The sequence below is a fragment of the Halyomorpha halys genome, unplaced genomic scaffold, assembly GCF_000696795.3.
Source record: "Halyomorpha halys isolate HHAL.00 unplaced genomic scaffold, Hhal_1.1 Scaffold730.1, whole genome shotgun sequence".
In the NCBI taxonomy this organism is placed as follows: Eukaryota; Metazoa; Arthropoda; class Insecta; order Hemiptera; family Pentatomidae; genus Halyomorpha; species Halyomorpha halys.
The window spans coordinates 710257-728735 of record NW_027110275.1 but is presented as its reverse complement, the minus strand read 5'-3'; the positions used below and the strand labels follow the sequence as shown (position 1 = coordinate 728735).

General features: G+C 29.4%; 1 protein-coding gene across 35 annotated transcripts in view; it reads left to right on the top strand.

The window, feature by feature from the left end:
- The window catches only part of para (paralytic), a 198827-nt gene that overhangs the window by 117446 nt on the left and 62902 nt on the right, over positions 1 to 18479 (top strand). For all 35 annotated transcript variants that reach the window (XM_067048423.1, XM_067048408.1, XM_067048417.1 and 32 more), the window contains 9 exons: positions 2731 to 2886; positions 5269 to 5474; positions 6926 to 7054; positions 8136 to 8227; positions 8313 to 8525; positions 9856 to 9913; positions 12323 to 12467; positions 15079 to 15243; positions 17728 to 18000. In XM_067048423.1, coding sequence (XP_066904524.1) covers positions 2731 to 2886; positions 5269 to 5474; positions 6926 to 7054; positions 8136 to 8227; positions 8313 to 8525; positions 9856 to 9913; positions 12323 to 12467; positions 15079 to 15243; positions 17728 to 18000 — 1437 coding nt within the window. The remainder of the gene's footprint in view (positions 1 to 2730; positions 2887 to 5268; positions 5475 to 6925; positions 7055 to 8135; positions 8228 to 8312; positions 8526 to 9855; positions 9914 to 12322; positions 12468 to 15078; positions 15244 to 17727; positions 18001 to 18479) is intronic.

Genomic DNA, 18479 nt, shown 5'->3' with positions numbered 1-18479 from the left:
TTATCTTGGAAGTTGTGTTCTTTATATTTACTGTCTTTACATAGTATTAAACCTACCTATACAAACACAAATTTTAAAGTTAACAAAAAGTAAGCTTTTAAATTTGGATAATGCTTCATGGCTTCAAGAAATTGCAATATTGATGGCTTGCAATATTTAACTTCTTCAACCTTAAGCAGTTACAGAAATTTTTTTAATATTAGTTGCTTTGTTGATCTTTTAAAAGATTTTACAGACTTTTTCATTTTTCCTTATAAAAAATGCTCATTTTCTATGTTACATCTTGAAAAATTAGGGCACCTCATATTAGTGCTGGCTGAAGTGAACTTTTATCACCATGAAATCTTTTGCAGAGTTAATTTTTAGATAGGCCAAAAATGTGGTAAATAGTGGTTTTGAAAATATAATTTATATAGCTGTTGAGCAGTTGTTTACTTTAAATCAGATTTATCTGTGTTTTCTTTAAATTTTCTGTAGTCCCCTATTTTCTGATTTGTGCTATTCCAATTTTGTATGAAAATATAATTTTATTTCTTTTATATTTATTTTCTTGAGGCAATGTAATATTTATTTCTTATTTTGAGTACCTCTGATTCATTAAAATAAGTCTGAATCATGTATTTATTACATATGAGAAATTATTTATTATGAAGTTACTAAGTTTTTTTGAAAAAACTAACTAAGCTACATTGTGTAGAGTTTTAAATACTGGGTAAAGTCACTTGATAGAGACAGTGTCAAGTGGAAACAATCTTGCCTCACACAGGCTACTCTATTAGATAGGTTTTCGTTACTGTTTCATTTTAAATAGCAACTATTGCAACAAACTATTGAATGAACTGTTGCACTAACAGAGATTTAAAATGAAATAACAACAAGAAACAATCTTAATTGAGAAGCCTTGTTGACACAAGGACAACAATTCACAAAGTCCACACTGCCTTTATTAAGCCCCAGTAGTTGGTGAGAGTGTATTCCTATTCCACAGGCTCAAATGAAATCTACCTTTCTAAATCGGTTCTTAGAAAACTCAAAATAGTTTTTTTAATTTTATGTAAAGTTGGATTTTTGCTGATAGTCACTTTTCATCAAGTGCTAAGGTTAGAAATTATCTAAAAATATCTGGAGTATTTTTCTTTCCTTGCTTGGTAATCAAGTCTATTATTTTCATGTACTTATTTATGTTTATAACTGTTTAACACATACTGAGTAAAATAAATTTAACACTATATTTCAATTAGTTTATTTTTTAGTTCATTCTGTTATTTTGTCACTATTTTCTATTTCTATTGTTAATTGAAGCTATTGGTGATACTCTACTGTTTCCATTAATACACATAAGCTATGTATTTCATAAGTGTTATTTTCTGAATTTTAGTTGTTATTATTATTTTTATTGTCTGTTGAAAGTCTATTTGAAGTGGAATTGTTCTGTGGGTATTACACTGGATTCCCAAGTTCTACACTCAGGTTAGATTCTGGTAGAAGTAGATAATTTATTTATTCTGTTATGTCAGTTATGGTTTCACTAGAGTTGATTCTTTGGGCCCACCCAGTTTCTATAATATGGATTTGGGGATAAACCTGGAGGCCGAGCATGAACACTGACTACATCATATCCTTAAACCATTTGTCTAGAAAAACCATTTCCATACCAAGTGTTAAATCGAAGACTGGTTATAGTGAACCAGGCTTATTAATTTATGCATAAGCTGTTTAGAATGATTTCTGAAAGATTGAGTTGAAGAATATGATGCTAACTTTCTTATCCAGAAATGTTTTATATTAAAATATATAATTAAAATATTAAACTTGTAACATTTAAATATTTATTAAAATATTATATAAATAATTGGTTCAGATTTATTTCAATATAAAAGAAGTACACAAAAAGAAATATGTATGTTCTATTTTTTAGTCTCAGCTTTATAAAAGATAGATATGAATGTATTGGGAATGGGGAATAAAAATGTGGGCTGTTACTGAATGTTTGTAAGGAATATGTTCCTTTTTAAGACTTTCAAACCATGAAATAAGAGGTTTTTAAATAATTAATTTCATATTGGAGATGAGGTTTGCCTTTGTCAACCTAAAAAACTTTAAACTTATGTTTTTAGTGAAATTACAGGTATGACCATTGCTAGTGACCAAAGTAGGCTATAGATAATGTTTTTTATAGACAATTTTTTTAAAATGAGATCTTAACTCAAAAAAAAAACTTTTTATTTCCCATACCCAGTATTATTGGCTTGTATATTAAACAGATTTTTAAACTAAAATTTTATTAGCATCATAAGAATTAAAACTGCTTCAGTCCTTATCACAAAAGCTACATAAAATACATTATCAATTACATCTATATTTATATTCTATAACTACAGAACTTATTTTGGTAGCAAGTTGTTATATGAGAGAAAAGAATGTTGAAATACTAAGTAATTATTCATAACTTCTATAAGAATATAGCAGTAAGAAAAAATTTGTTACTCTTAAATACTGAAAATTATTTTTTCTAGTTACTGTGTATGGAACACAGTTATTTTTTAATCAAATAAACTGTAATCAATCTTTTTTTTTTGTTAATACATTTATGTATTTTCACACATTCGTGTACAGCATGTTAATCATATATCTCTTGCAGTACTATTTTATTTTATTCATTTATTAAAAGAGCTTTTTAATTAAATTATAGTTTTAAGTTTTAGTTATATATCTCTTCTACTGATGTAGGTTCGGTATGAGGACGAGGACGAAGATGAAGGCCCACAACCAGATACCACTTTGGAGCAGGGAGTTCCACTTCCCGTTAGATTCCATGGTCTCTTCCCTGCTGAACTTTCCTCCATCCCTTTAGAAGATATTGATCCATTTTATCACAATCAATTGGTATTTTTATATTTTATCACTACTTAAATTTCTTAATTTATAACAATTATTGAAAGTACTCAACACCTGAGGAAACTTTGCTTTTAATTTCTATTTCAACAGAAAATCTGATGGAATAAATTTCATTTCAGAATCTGCACAAATTTTATTTTTTTAAATATTATATGTTTTAAGAGATTGTAAGATTAATCAGTTCTTGAATCCCTCAAAGTTTGTGAAAAACTATTATGCTGATACTTAACTAGTGTCAGTATTAAATATATTGGGGGATATAAGATACTTTCCCTGCTGTGAGGACAGGATAGTCAGGGTCTGGTAGTAACAATGGTGAAGTAATAATAATTGAATAAGTAAAATAATTAAGTATATCAACAATCTTGAGTAACAATAATCAAATAAGTAGAACTTATTTATTTTTACCAATGTTTTGGCAAAGTAACAACCATAACACAGAGAAAAAGAAAAATATATATTTATCAAACAAACTAAAAAAAAAAAAAAAAAGTATAACCAAAAATTTAAGCAATCAGAAGATGAAACTAGAAAGAGATAAATTATAATAAGGTGAAGATAATTGGCCATAGATAAATAATAGGAGAAAATGGTCAGAGGGTGCGATCAGCAGAAAAACACAAATAAAGAAAAAAATATTTATTGTGCCGACGTTTCAACTTGATTTTCAGGTCTTCTTCAGGGCTATGAAACAAAAAGAGATATCAACCATCATTCAGAGAAACATAAAAATAAAAGTAAATAATATACCAACAAACAAAACAAGCACCCTCCGACAATCTTCTCCTCTCATAAATTATAATACTTCAAAGGTAAGAATGATGTACAAAATGGAAACAAAGATAACTAATATTAAAATTAAAAATTAAATATCAAATATTGAAAATTTAGGAAAAAAATAACTTTGGAAATATATTAAAAATAATTACAAATTCAATTAATGTTCTATATAAAATAAAAGTTGAAATTAACATAATGAAATTTGTGAAAGAAAAAATTATGTTTGATACAATGGGCAAAAGAGGTACAGTAGTATAGCAGGTAAATACAGATTATTAGGTGAAGTAAATAAGGGGAGAAAGATTAAAAGAAAGAAGAGGGGAACCTCTATTCTCGCCCCCTTCCCTAACTATGACACATGACTCCCCTCTCCAAAAGTATTTATATACAATTAGAATCATTTCCTATCAATTACAAAACTGACAAACAATCAATTTATTAAATCCATTATTTATTTTCCATCACCTACTCTCTATTACTCATTACTATTACTTAATTATATATTTTCTAAGTGTACTATTTTATATTTTCTTCTGACAACTCCTTATTGTATTATATATTTCAAACCTTCTACTTTTTTAAATTCTTTTCTTTAAGAATGATGTACAAAATGGGAACAAAGATAACTTATATTAAAATTAAAGATAAAGTATCAAATATTGGAAATTTAGGAAAAGAATAATTTTGAAAATATATTAGAAATAATTAAAAATTCAATTAGTGTTCTATATAAAATAAAAGTTGAAATAACATAATGAAAATATTGAAAGAAAAAATTGTGCCCGATACAATTAGTCAACTATAAGAACCTCATTATGATTCCCTGTTATTATTTTGAAACTCTCTGTAAAGAAAAATTTTTGATGATGTAATGATTAGAAATTTATACTAAAATTTTGTTCAAAATTTAAAATTTCTAAGAAGAGGCCTGGACAAGGGTACCAGACCACTCCTGGGTAACCCAGCTCCATAAATAAACCTATTTGCCATGTCACCTCATTTTAAAGTATCTTAAAAATTACCCTTTTTAAATACTGTTTTTACTCTTAAAACTGAAGTGTACTCCTGGCAAAGTACTAGTACTGGTAATAAGAAGAGCAAATAGGGTTTTCATTCCTTATAGTCAACTCCTCACAGCAGGTTTCTGTCCAGTACCAACCACTATACATATGTAAAGGTTCATTTTGTCTGACCTCCAAATGCAGGAGATTTGATTATATGTGTTTATTCACTACTGGGTATATCAGTTATTGTATAATAATATTTATTCTTTTTAAAATAAAAAACTTTTATTTCACATAAAATGCACTTGTAAATATATATACATACATATATAAAGTTTTTATTTCATAAATATTTTTTTCAATAATTATTACATTGCTTTGGTGATATAGCTTATATAACTTTTTTTTTTGGAAATACTTGTTGTGTAAGAAATATACCTGAATAAATGTGTCACCAGAACAAAATAAAATATTTTTTTCATATTAGTGAAAATATGTGTTTGTCTTATTTTTTCTACATATTTTTATTAAACATAGTTTAAGGAATAATTTTTCTTGTTTCTAATTTTTTTTTTTTTTTTTCCAGACTTTTGTTGTAGTTAGTAAGGGTAGAGACATCTTCAGATTCTCTGCAACAAAAGCTCTCTGGATACTTGACCCATTCAACCCTATCCGTAGGGTAGCCATTTATATTCTTGTCCATCCACTTTTTTCTTTGTTCATCATATTCACCATTCTTCTCAACTGTGTCCTCATGATCATGCCTACAACACCAACCGTCGAGTCTACAGAGTTAGTTTCCTAATTATTATTTATATATTTTTTCAATGTAGTATGCATACACACCAAGATTACATATTCATTGTACATTATGTATAAAAATAGAAATTTTATTTTCATCAAAAGTAATTGTCTTTTGTGTGCATCTTGAAAAACTCAAAATAAAATAGAACAACTGAACTTTAGTGATGTATCTATCATTTCTTTAACAATAGCAGATTATAATTTTTTTTTTTTCACACAAAGTGACCATTTTTATTAATTTAAAAATTTATAGGATTTAGTAATGTCTCTGATTTTAAATTTATAACTAAAGATTGAATACAATAATTCAATTAAGTAATAAATATCACAAATTTGTAATGAAATCACAATTGATTAGTAAATCATTTCATTACATAAATTTTCAATCTTTGAATTTTAGTATTTATTTGATATGAAAATTTCAGTAAGCTTTTAATTATTTTTCATTTTATTTTGTCTAATATGATGGAAAAAATACTAAAAGAAACATAGGAAACTTCTGAAAACAACCGTTATCTTCAAAACTCTTCTTGAAGATGATAGCATAGCCTTAAACCGTCATACTGATTTAGGAGTCATGTAATTAAGAGCTGATATGCTGTGCATTAATGATGGGCAGTACCAATGAGTCTATCTTTACCTTCTTTCCCAGAACCAACTGGACTTACACACTTCTTTTGTCTCAGAACAGAAAAATTGCTCAATTTCTCAAATTACTAATATGATTTATACATACTAATTTCCTTAATATGACCTTTTTTACCAATTTTAAAAAACATGCCTATTAAAAAGAACAACACAATAGTGTTAGATTGATCAGAAACCATGCTACCAAATGCAAACAGGTTTATTCCCCATATCAATAAATAAGACTTAGCTAACTTAGTTCTTTGGATCAAATAAATAGATATATCTTGTGGAAAGGATACTCTTTTCAGCTACACTAAACAAAGCTGGAACACCTCAAAGAAGAAATTTAATCCATGTTATGTTTTACTTTGCACTAATGATATTTTGCAAAACCTTAACACATTAATATTTCCACTGACTGATGATACAACCGTATTATCTACCTATCAATTACTTTTAGGCACTACAGAATAGTATCAGTTACTGTTCGAGAAAATAAAAAAACAATTTTAGTTATATGAATCGCTACAAAAATTTACTCTAAAAAGACACCTGCCTACTAGATTATTTAGAGAAAGCTACTGCAAATAACTTTTATTGTTTCTACTAATCCGATATGATGAAGCAATGATCTTTTGACATTCATTTATTTATGTACCATTAATTTATTAGATGATAGTATTCTATTATAGTTGTATGTATCCTTTGTTTCTCCCCTTATTGAGAAATTTATAAAGATGTACTACATTTTAGATCATTATGTTGTACAGTTTTAAGAAGAATTTTAAATAATTTACTTTTTTCCACAGGGTGATCTTCACGGGGATCTACACATTCGAATCAGCAGTCAAGGTGATGGCTCGTGGGTTCATACTTCAGCCGTTCACATACCTTAGAGACGCATGGAATTGGCTGGACTTCGTAGTTATAGCATTGGCGTGAGTAGTGTAGATACCTCCCTTTAGGGATTAGATTAGTACACATTCACCATTTACATATTTTATTTCTCACTTACATCAGTTTTAAAACTGTTTTATTAATTTCTACATTTTTAACATAGTAAAAAAAAATTATTTGCTTCAATTATTTGAATGTTAAAAGTTGATTTTCATTCCTACAATATATTTAATTTTTTTGATTTAATTTAATGATTTATTTTTTTCATTTTATAACGCAGACTAAATTTGTTTCAATGTATTAAATCAAATAGGGGCCTGCAAAATATTAAAAATAGTCTTAGTACTGATATTTTGTCTTTGGAAAGAGTATGAATGTAAATAAACCTTGCAAATGTATTCAGATTTGTTATATTCAGTTGAGTTATGTTACACTTTGTTGATAGAATATCAAGAAATGAAGAATTAATCAGTAAGTTCGTGTAAAAAAAATAACGTACATGTATTATTGTGTTATTAGATTTGCTGTGAAGGTAGTTCATTTAGTATTAGCCTATTTCATAATGCTTAGAAGTAGTTATTTATGTATATTTAGTAATTTGAATTTAATTAAACTTCTAATTGGTCCATTTGTTCAAATACATTCATTGTAATTTATTTATAACATGAAGATCAATAGTAGCTTAGTATTATAGTTAGCCATGAGTCATATATATATACATATTATATTATTTTATTAGAAAACTATAAAATCATTATGTACAATAAGAAATTGCTGTAGCCAAGTTTAGATCAAAACATTTAGTGACATTGTTTTATTAAATTCCAATAGATAGTACTTTATGTTGTGTATATGGTTGTTTATGCTATGTGTAAATATGTTGGATCAAACTATTTTTCCTACAAATATTGAATTTTACTGATGGTATTAAATACTTCAAAAATATTTTCTGCAATTAGCAAACTATATCTAAGAATAGTTTAATAACTTAGTAAAAAATTAATAAGTGATGATAATAGTTCTTATTTTAATTAATTAATAGAATTACTGTACTTGATAGTATATAGGATAGGCGATGAATGCTAAAATAGATTTTAGATGTTCAACGTATAATTTTTACAGCTATGTTACAATGGGAATAGATCTTGGAAACCTTGCTGCCTTAAGGACATTTAGGGTGCTAAGAGCCCTGAAAACTGTTGCCATCGTGCCTGGTACAGTTAAAATATATTGTTTTAAAAATTCCTTGCAGTAGACTAAGTTTATTACTTCATACTATATATGTTTTGTTTGTTTAAGGTTTAAAAACAATTGTCGGTGCTGTCATTGAGTCTGTGAAAAATCTGAGGGATGTAATAATTCTTACTATGTTTTCCTTGTCAGTTTTTGCTTTAATGGGTCTTCAAATATATATGGGAGTTCTTACACAGAAATGTATTAGGAACTTTCCTGAAGATGGATCCGCTGGCAACCTAACTGATGAAAATTGGTTCAAGCATTGTAGCAATTCGTGTAAGTAGTAAAGTAAACCTCTAATTTATAGCATACCAGCTGATTATCTGTCCTTCAAACAGAAATGAAAATGGTTCATAGCATTACCAGAGAAACATCAGGAGAGCTTTCATCATTTATATGACCGTTCACCGCTTTTTGATGTTTTTATTTGGTAGAAGATTGATTTTGTGTAATAAGTGTTAATAAATAATATATGAATTAAAACATAACTCTTTTATGTCTTAAGAACTGTAAGATTAAAATGATGTTTTACTGGATAGCCTAGAGCATTGAGAACCAAACTGTTGTATTCTCTGATACTGGAGCAGGCAATGAACAGTTGAATCATCCTCACCTACCGAGCTCTGGATGAAATATAAATATAAAATAAAATCCTATGTATTCATGAGCAGCTCTGACGAAGGCCTTCAATGTTGGTCAAATGTCGGCATTTATTAAATAGTTATCTCTATTTTTTATATTTATTTCTGATAGACACTTGGATTATCTCCTTCTTTATAAAGTAAAATTAATGATTCTAAGTTTGCAAAATTTTAAATAACAAATTAGAACTTCAATATCTTCTACGTGTATCATGGTTATCAACACTGACTGGTTTCACCCATGTTAAATTTGTATTATACACTCCTCTTTCATACAAATTATGAAATAAAGACGCCAAATGCGCATTAGTAATATGGTGAGTGGCGCTTTTACCCATTAATTTCAAACCTATTTAAAATTTTGTGTTGTGCATTAGGTTCAACAGGTATTAAGTTGTCACAACAATTACAGACATTTACCTATGTTGGGTTTTCATTATAAATATAGTTACTGGTCCATTTCTATGAGTGATAGCATGTTATAAAGCCTTTCTCAATAAATAGTCTATCTGAGGATGAGAGAATATTTTAAATCGGACTTTATATATTAGTATACATCACTACTATAATATAATATAATTTGTTTAATAAAAAGCCTTTATTATAATTTATTGAATTAAAGAATAATCTTTGGCTCGACATTCATTTTAATGCTCCCCAAGCCCAAAGGTTTGTTAAGGTATTTATTAGACAATCCTTTCTTCAACTCAGCCTAATTTCAAAACTAGGAGATTTTTGTTTTTCTAATTACTGTTTGTTGGCCTGTATTGCTTCAGCTAAATGAGGTCTGCAAATTTAAAATCATAGTAATATTATGATATATCTGAAATTATTAAGTGGTTTTGCTAAGAAAAATTAATTTTGTGTTTCATACAAAAAGTAATCACTTTCTTCTTGAATTTTTTTTTTTGTTATTGTTATTCATTAAACAATTCATCAGCTGTATAACTTCCTTAACTTTTCAGCTAATTGGAGTGGAGAGGATGATGTTTATCCCTTGTGTGGAAATTCTTCTGGTGCTGGGTAAGCATAAATTATCTTTTCCTGAATATCTTACAATAAAACAATATTTTTGATGATTGTTAAGAAGTATAACAACTACTTGAAAATGAATAGGGATGTATTCTAAAGTTGTATTTATTAATGTTTATGGTTACAATTCAATTTTTAGGAAAGGATTTGACAAGAAAAACTGTTTAGAGAACATTGCTATTTTACTATATAAATTCTAATATCTTAGGAGAGTATTAGTTTCTAATTTTTTCTAAATAATAACAACAGCAAAAGTTTGAAACCATATAAGACAAAAACGTTTTAATTTAGGGTTAATTTATTTAGTCAATTTTTGTATAAATTTTGTCAGGAATAATTAATTGTTAATTTTTCCACTAAATAGTTTATCGCTTATACAAGTGAACACTGCCTACCCTCCTGAGACATTGCTGGTTAAACTGGTAGAAAAAATAAAATAACATAAATTGTTAGAAAATTACAATTTTTTTTTTCAAATATCTGTATGCTCCTATGTCTTCTACCTATTGTACTTACTTAAAATAGTCTATCTGCTTCATACTGAATGTAATTATTACTTAAATTTTTGGGATTCAAGTGACATAAAGCTGTAAGGCATAAATAAATAAAATTAAATTTCACTATTATAAAAATTAACCTTGTACAATTTATCTAATTGTATATACAATTAGATATGAGGCTATTTAAGGTTCCAGATGCCAATACTCATTTATTTAGCTAAATTAACAGATTCTGAGTCAGGCATATCGCATTCACAGTTATAAATACAGAATACTATTTGTCAAAAGTATTTATGAATACTGATAAAATTTGAATTCATTACTTGCATATACTTATGAGTATTGATTACTGCTTGAATTTGTTCATACCAATACGTTCAGAAATACTAATACTTTCTTACAATTTTATGCATTTTACTCACAGTTGGCCATAAAGCAGTTCAACTATAACTTCAGTAGTGGCCCCTGCAACTACTTTATGTAATCAATAGTTTGCTGGCCACAACTATTTTGACAACTCTAAAGGCTCGGCTACACAGAAGCGGTCTGTTGCAGAGGGCAGACTGGTTCTATTAAACAATGTTGCATCATCTCGGTCAGACAGAACATGGTCTACTGCTGAAGGTCAGTCTTTGTCGCGACAACAAACAATCCACTTGTACAAATTTACAGGTTGCCCCGGTGACCGCCCTACCACTATCTGCATTTGCAACTGAAATGACCGACCAAATGGAAGTATTCATTGAAACTATGCTTAAATACACATATAGATAGATAGCATCATATATCACACAAACATAAAAATTTGTTAAAGAAGGGTGAAGCATGGAATGAGATAGCTGAAGAATTCAAGATAACAACAAATAGTTCGTCAAACTAGATTGTTCAATTCCTGAAAGCATTCTTGTGACATACGAAAGTACTTGAAAAACCATTCTTCCTGGGACTCCAGCTCAATAAGTCACATAAGTGGTGGTATTCTTCCAATTCTTATTGATTTTGTGTACCCAACACAATTTTTTTTTTTTATGTCTTTTGCAAAACTTCAATTTTTTTTTAAATTTCAAGAATTTCAAGAATTCTTCATCAAATAAGCTCATAATACAAAGAAGGATCACTGCCTGCCGTGACCAACCCCTTCTGTGTGGCCAGACCTTAAGGTAGAGTTCAAAGCTACAAACGACTATATATACAAGGATTTAACCAATAACAAATATTTGTAGTTGTATCAAGTTCTTGTAACATAAAATTAACTCTGAATGTACTGAAGTAAATATTTTTGTGAAAAATAACTAGGACCCAATCATAGAAAAGAAATCATGCTTCCTCCCATCTAAACATTTAACAGCGTTCTCTCATGACCCACCTAAACATCCAACTATCTCCCCAAACATTATCAATTCATGTATGTACAGTATTTGAGTAACTATTGCTCATGTATGTCTAAATTTACATTTAGTCTAAGAGCTCAATAGAAATCAATTTGTAAGGAGAAAATTGGGAAAGATTAAACTTTTTTGCTGGAAAAAAGATGTACCATAATAGGATAATGATTCATACGAGGACATTAAATTTATGAGACCATGGAAAACCCTACTCTTCCTTCCACACCTATCTCATTACCAGTACTAGTATGAACTAACTAGTAACTTGTTTCAGTGGATACCCTTCAATAGGTTATATAAACTATAAAAATTTAGGCATCGTCTAAGGTTACAGACTTTTTGAAAATATGTAATCTCACATTTTTCTGATTCTTTTTAAAAATATTTTGTTACTTATCTAGAAACTTTGTGTCATTTTTAGAATCTGTAGTATGTTTCTTATCCACTTAACATATTTCTTATAACTTATACTTTTTTTCTCAGTTCTAATTTTGATTTCTCGTATGTGTTAACAGTCAGTGTAGACCTGGGTATACCTGTTTACAAGGTTTTGGACCTAATCCAAACTATGGATACACAAGTTTTGATTCATTTGGTTGGGCACTTCTTTCTGCATTTAGGCTAATGACCCAAGATTACTGGGAGAACTTGTATCAGTTGGTATGTAATAGTTGATATTTTATTTTTTAAGCTAAAAATCATGGTATATAGTTTTAGATACTTAAAGCTAATTTTAATTGATTTAGAAAACAAATTTACTAGGCATAGTACAATAATCCATTATTAAACATTATTCATTTATTTCTGATAGGATTTTTTCATTAAATCAATATGATGCCCTAGCCTTAATGTGTTCTTTAAAGATTTTAAGTCTGCACAGTGTTAGTACTGTCCAGGTACTAATTTACTACTGTAGTAATTAGCCAAACACTATTTTTTTATTCATGCCTACATTCTCTTCTGTTTTGTTTTGTTTAACGGCATAAAACTTCTGTCAGGGTTGTATGGTCTTAGGGGGTTCTCCAGCCTGATATACACTTTACAGAAGGCCCACGACAAGGCGTATTCAGTAAAAAGTTAGGAACGGCCGTGCCAGAGGATGAGCCCTGGGCACTGACGCAGGTAGAGGAGGTCTAGGTAAGAGAGAGTCTGAGGTAGAGTATCAGTTCTAGTTGCCGAGATAAAGCGGATGGACTAGAACAGTCAAGTTAAGAGCCAGCTTACTAGTTGCCGAGATGAAGCAGATGGACCAGTAAGCTGATAAGGCTAGGTGCAGCTCTAGTTGCCGAGATGAAGGGGACAGACTAGACGGACTTTTTTTTTTAAAATCATATTTCTGCAATTATATTTTGTGATTTCAAAAATTTAAATACCGATTCTATGGTTTTGTCATCTGAGGGCTGATGGATTGTCAGGTTTTAATCCAAAACTGTAGAGTTGTAACGTAAAGTATGGGCATTCCTCAAAGATGTGGCCAATTGTCATATTGTTATTACAGTTTTTACGTTTTGGTTGCGTCTCCTTTGTAATGAGGTAGGAATGAGTGAGTCTTGTTGGTTTCACCAGAGATTTACTCTTCTTTCTGTTCAATGTGATCAGTTCCATATTTTTTCAAAATAAAATCCCATTTTCTAGATAAAATATTACAAATATTCATAATTTTTATGACACATTTTGACATGGAAAATCCTGAAAAAGCTGCAAAAACTAACACAGTAAAGCTATGGTCTTGAAGAAGAAAAAATTAGGAAATCACACCTTGCACAATGTTCATTATAAGTGAATTTGTTGAAGAACCTTGCATTAAATGGGGTATGACAGTAAATGAAATAAACAAATATTCCTTAAAAATTCCTTCTTTCTAATATTTTTTTCTAAATATTTATTCAAAAGGGCCTTTTCTGTGTATAATATTTTGTGGATTCTTAATTCAATAAATTCATTCTTTTTGATTATAATATAAATTTTTTATTTATGCAATAATTTTGTTCAATATTATTTTGGGCTACAAGGGTAAGTCAAAATTTATCCGCAATTCAGTTGTATTTTTGTTTATGTTGGTAGCACTATGGTTTTGCGTTGGTGACACATGCTTTGTTTATATATAGTTATGTCTATGCAAGTTTCAAGCTGCTAGGTTAGTTTCGTTATTGCTGTCGTGCTGTTAATGATGGCTCCTCTGCTTTCTATTTGCACCAAAGAAGAGCAACGTTCATTGATTTATGTATTTTTTTATGGTCGGGAGGTGTATCAGGGTCCAAAATTAATTGAAGGCTTTTGGTACAGCACAGGAACGGTGTTTTACCACAACGCAGTGTCTACGAATGGATTCAAACATTCAAAAATGGTCGCACAAGTGTTATGCATGATGAAGGAGCCAGACTACCGTTTACTGCCACAAATAAAGAAAACATTAAGCGTTCACGTGAAATGATGCCCTTAGGCAGACGAGTAACTGTTGACGAAGTGACACATCCTCTGCAAATTAGTCACGGTCCTGCCAACGAAATAATCCACAACAGACTTGGGTTTCATAAAGTTTGTGCAAGATGGGCCCCAAAACAACTCATACAGATGTGCCGTGCAATAAAAAGTTAAAGACTCAACCATCTGTAGGAAAACTGATGCTTACAGTTTTTGGGACTCACAAGGTCCAGTACTGGAATATTATGAGGAAAGGGGCACAATAAACAGTGTATGTTAAAATGTGATACTTACTGCCAAGTTACAGCCTGCAATTCGAAGCAAACACCGAGGACTGCTTTCAAAAGGTGTTATGTAGTTGCACGTCAATGCCCTACCGCATACTGCTGCCCACACTGCTGAAACACTCCAGAAGCTCAATTTTGAAGTACTGGCTCATCCTCCATATAGTCCCAATTTTGCCTCTTTTGTCTATCACTTGTTTGGTCCACTCAAAGGGGCCGTAGATTTACTAATAATTGACTTACCCTCTAGTATAAGATTGTACTAGCTAATTATTTTCTTTGATTCTTTCTTTTATTAAAAACTTTTTATAGCATCCTGCTAGTATTGTTATTATGGTTTTATTACTTATTGACCATTATAACAACTCCAACAGGAGGTTTTGAAAACTGTTTTATTATAAGAAGGAATTAGAGAGACAAAATTAATAGCTTGGGCAATTTTATGTTAGAAGAAAATATGGAAAATAATAAATTGGTTAATGTAATTAAAAATTCTATTAAACATAAATATATGTTAAAAGAAAACAAATAAAACTCTATACAATAATATTTATTATTTTCAGATTCTGCGCTCGGCTGGTCCGTGGCACATGCTGTTCTTCATAGTAATTATCTTTCTTGGGTCATTTTATTTGGTGAATCTGATTTTAGCTATTGTAGCTATGTCATATGATGAGCTCCAGAAAAAAGCTGAAGAAGAAGAACAGGCAGAAGAAGAGGCTTTGAGGGTAAAAACATCTTTTAATATTATTATATTTCAAAATCAATCACTAATTATATGTCATCTTTCGAAATTGTTTGGTTTATATTATTTTAATAAACAAGTAAATAAGTATTTTATTAAATTTGTGGAGCTACTGGATCTTTCTTTATTCAACACAGTCAAATTGTTTTCAAATATATACCAATTTTAAAAAATGCTCATTAATAGATTGAAATCACTTTTCCTTTTCCCTTTTACATAAAGAACTAAAGTTTCAATGATTTATTTTATTTATGCTTCATTTATTTGAATCCTCCTCTGTGATGTAAGGGCTTTTGTAGCAATGATTTCTTTTTTTTCCATAAATTGTTACTTGTTAAATACTTTCAGTGATTTTTAAGAGAGATTAGTATCTGAAAAGTTCCATTTTACAATGTAATGTCTACATTATACAGGTTTTTTGTTTTAGAAGGGAATAGTAATGGTAATTTTACCATAATAGAAATGATCATTAATAGTTGTGGATCTGGAGGTTTTTATAACAAAGATAGCAAAGAGTAGATGTTATTTTAATGGATGGTATAAGTGAATAGACCAAAGCAGTGCTGTTGATTCTCCGGATCATAAAATATAAATCTGACCCGGGCCCCAATTATAAGTCCAACCTGGGTCTCAAAAACAGATCGGCCCAAATCCCAAAAATTATATTCATCCCATGCATCAAAAATAAATCAATCCTGGACTCGAATAGTCTCTAATGATTAAATAAAAAAACTAGATTAAGGACTAGAGCAACACTGCACTAGCACACCTATATATATATATATATATATATATCATAAATCCATTTTACCCAAAATACACAAATACCCTACAATTACCCTCCAAGGTGAAAAATAACCAAAAATCGGGTAAATATCTGCAAATCAGCTGCACTGAACCAAAGCTAGTTACAGCTAGCTTTTCAATGGTCTGAAGCAGTGTTGCCATCTGCAGTGTTGTTTCGTTCATAGTTATTCTTATAAAGTATTTAGGTTACAAATAAACATTTTAATTTAAAAAATAATAAAGCCAATGCTCTAAAAAGTTAATTCAGTTTTCATATTTTTCAGACCTTTATTTGTTTATGTTTTTTTTTCAATTGTGAAATGTTGAATAATTTCTTTAGGTTTAGAAAACCAAATCTACTGGTACTTGTGTTTTCTGTTTCACTGTAGCTGTGAGTCAACTCCTGTGGGTTCTGGACCCCCCTGGAGTCCACCCAGCCTCTTAAATTGGGTACCCTTAATTGGATAAAAATCTGGTGATCGAGCATGATTTTAACCATATAACCTCCTTGCACAACAGTTGGTCTAGTAACAGTACTTCCTTACAAAGTACTGAACCCCCTGACCCGTCACGGGTTATAGCAGTACAGATTTTATTTTATTTTTTTTCAAATCAGTTTCTTAATTTATTAATATTAGAAGTTTGTTTATTTCTGTTTGAAGATTCATGATTTATTATGATTTTTTTTTCATTACATTGTTCTAATTTATTTTATTCTAAGGTGTTAAAGACTACCTGTTATTCCTGTATAATAATTCCAAATGAACCTACCCTGGAATAAATTAAGGATTTATTACGATCATAATTATTATTAAAACTTAAACCTATGCTTTTAATTGGTGAAAGCAGTTATTAAAAACAAAATTATATTTATAAATAATTATCTGGTCCACCATTTATCCTAATATAAGTATTTATATAGAAATAGGGTTTATCAGTAGCAATTACCAACCCTATTATTTCCCCCAACTTTGAAAATCCAGTACAATCAATATTAACTTCACTGTTTTAAATAGTGACCATTATTTTTTTTTTTAATTTTCACGTAAATTTTCTTGAAAAATTGTAACTTAATTGATATTTATATTTTACCCACCATGTAAATAATGCCAATATGTAAACTCGTATAGCCATACTCAATATTTAAATAAGGTATGTAAATTTATACCTTTTCTTAAACTAAGTGAAAAATTTGATTTTAATAAATTTTTTAAGATACAATCATGTACTTTTATGATTTTTCAAAGAAATCATGAAATATTTTTATTTATCTCAATGTTCCATTAGCTATCAGAGATGGTTTAGCAAATTTATCTACTTATTTTTATTTACTTTTAACTCTGCCATAGCCGGTTCCAAGCCCGTGTTTTGAAAAGAGGAGGAAAATATGAATAAAAATAAGGAAAAGTAATTTAGATGAGTTCACACTTCTCTTACAAACGAAAAATCCAAATTGGTTCCTCAATCTAAATGAGTTGTATGCAATAGATAATCGAACAATGCCATAATTAAAAATTATTTAATTATCCTGTTAAAGAAGAGATTTCTTGAAATATCAATACATGATTGTAAAATGCATTAAAGAGATGTATCACAGAGGAAACATTTATGATCACATCTTTTTGAAAAAACCTTTTATCTACTAAAGATTATTTCTATATAAATTACAATAATTTTTCAGGAAGCTGAATTAGCTGCACAAGCAAAAGAAAAAAAACGTGAAGCACGTGCTGCTAGGGCAGCCGATAGGGAAGCTGCAGCTGAAGCCGCAGCAGAAGCTGGCAGTGTCATCAAATCCCCTTCGGATTTTTCAGCTCATTCATACGAACTTTTCATCGGACAAGAAAAGGGCAATATTGATGATAACAACAGAGAGAAGATGTCGATACGATCCGAGTCTTTAAGCCATGGGCGTCCAAACACTGCAGGAAGCAGAGGAAGAAAAGTTAGTGTGGTATGTTTCTTTTGATTACTTACTAGTTTGATCTAAACATATTTGCTGGAATGTCATATACTATTCTTAAATTTTAAATTGAGAAGAGTTTTATGTATGAAAAAATGGTTTTCTTTTTTACTTAAATTTAGCATTCTCATCTACTCACTTTATGTTTTCTGTTACTTCCTAGATTTTTTGAATACTGCTTCATTTGAGTTTCAACTGCTTTGATCATTGTTTTTGAATCTTTTCTGATGATTTTTTTTTTATTATTGTATTAGGAATAACCATATTATAATATCAGGTTAATATTTGATAAAAAATTTGAAGCTTTTTTAAAGTAAATCTTCATTGCCGGCTTGATTCCTTTTTTCATGATTTTCTGAAAATATTCCTTATTCTTTTTACTTTTCAATAAACTATATGATAAAGAACTTGTTCAGATCCTTTTTACCCATGAAGAATTAAGATTATTCAAGCCCGTGTCTTATGTCTCT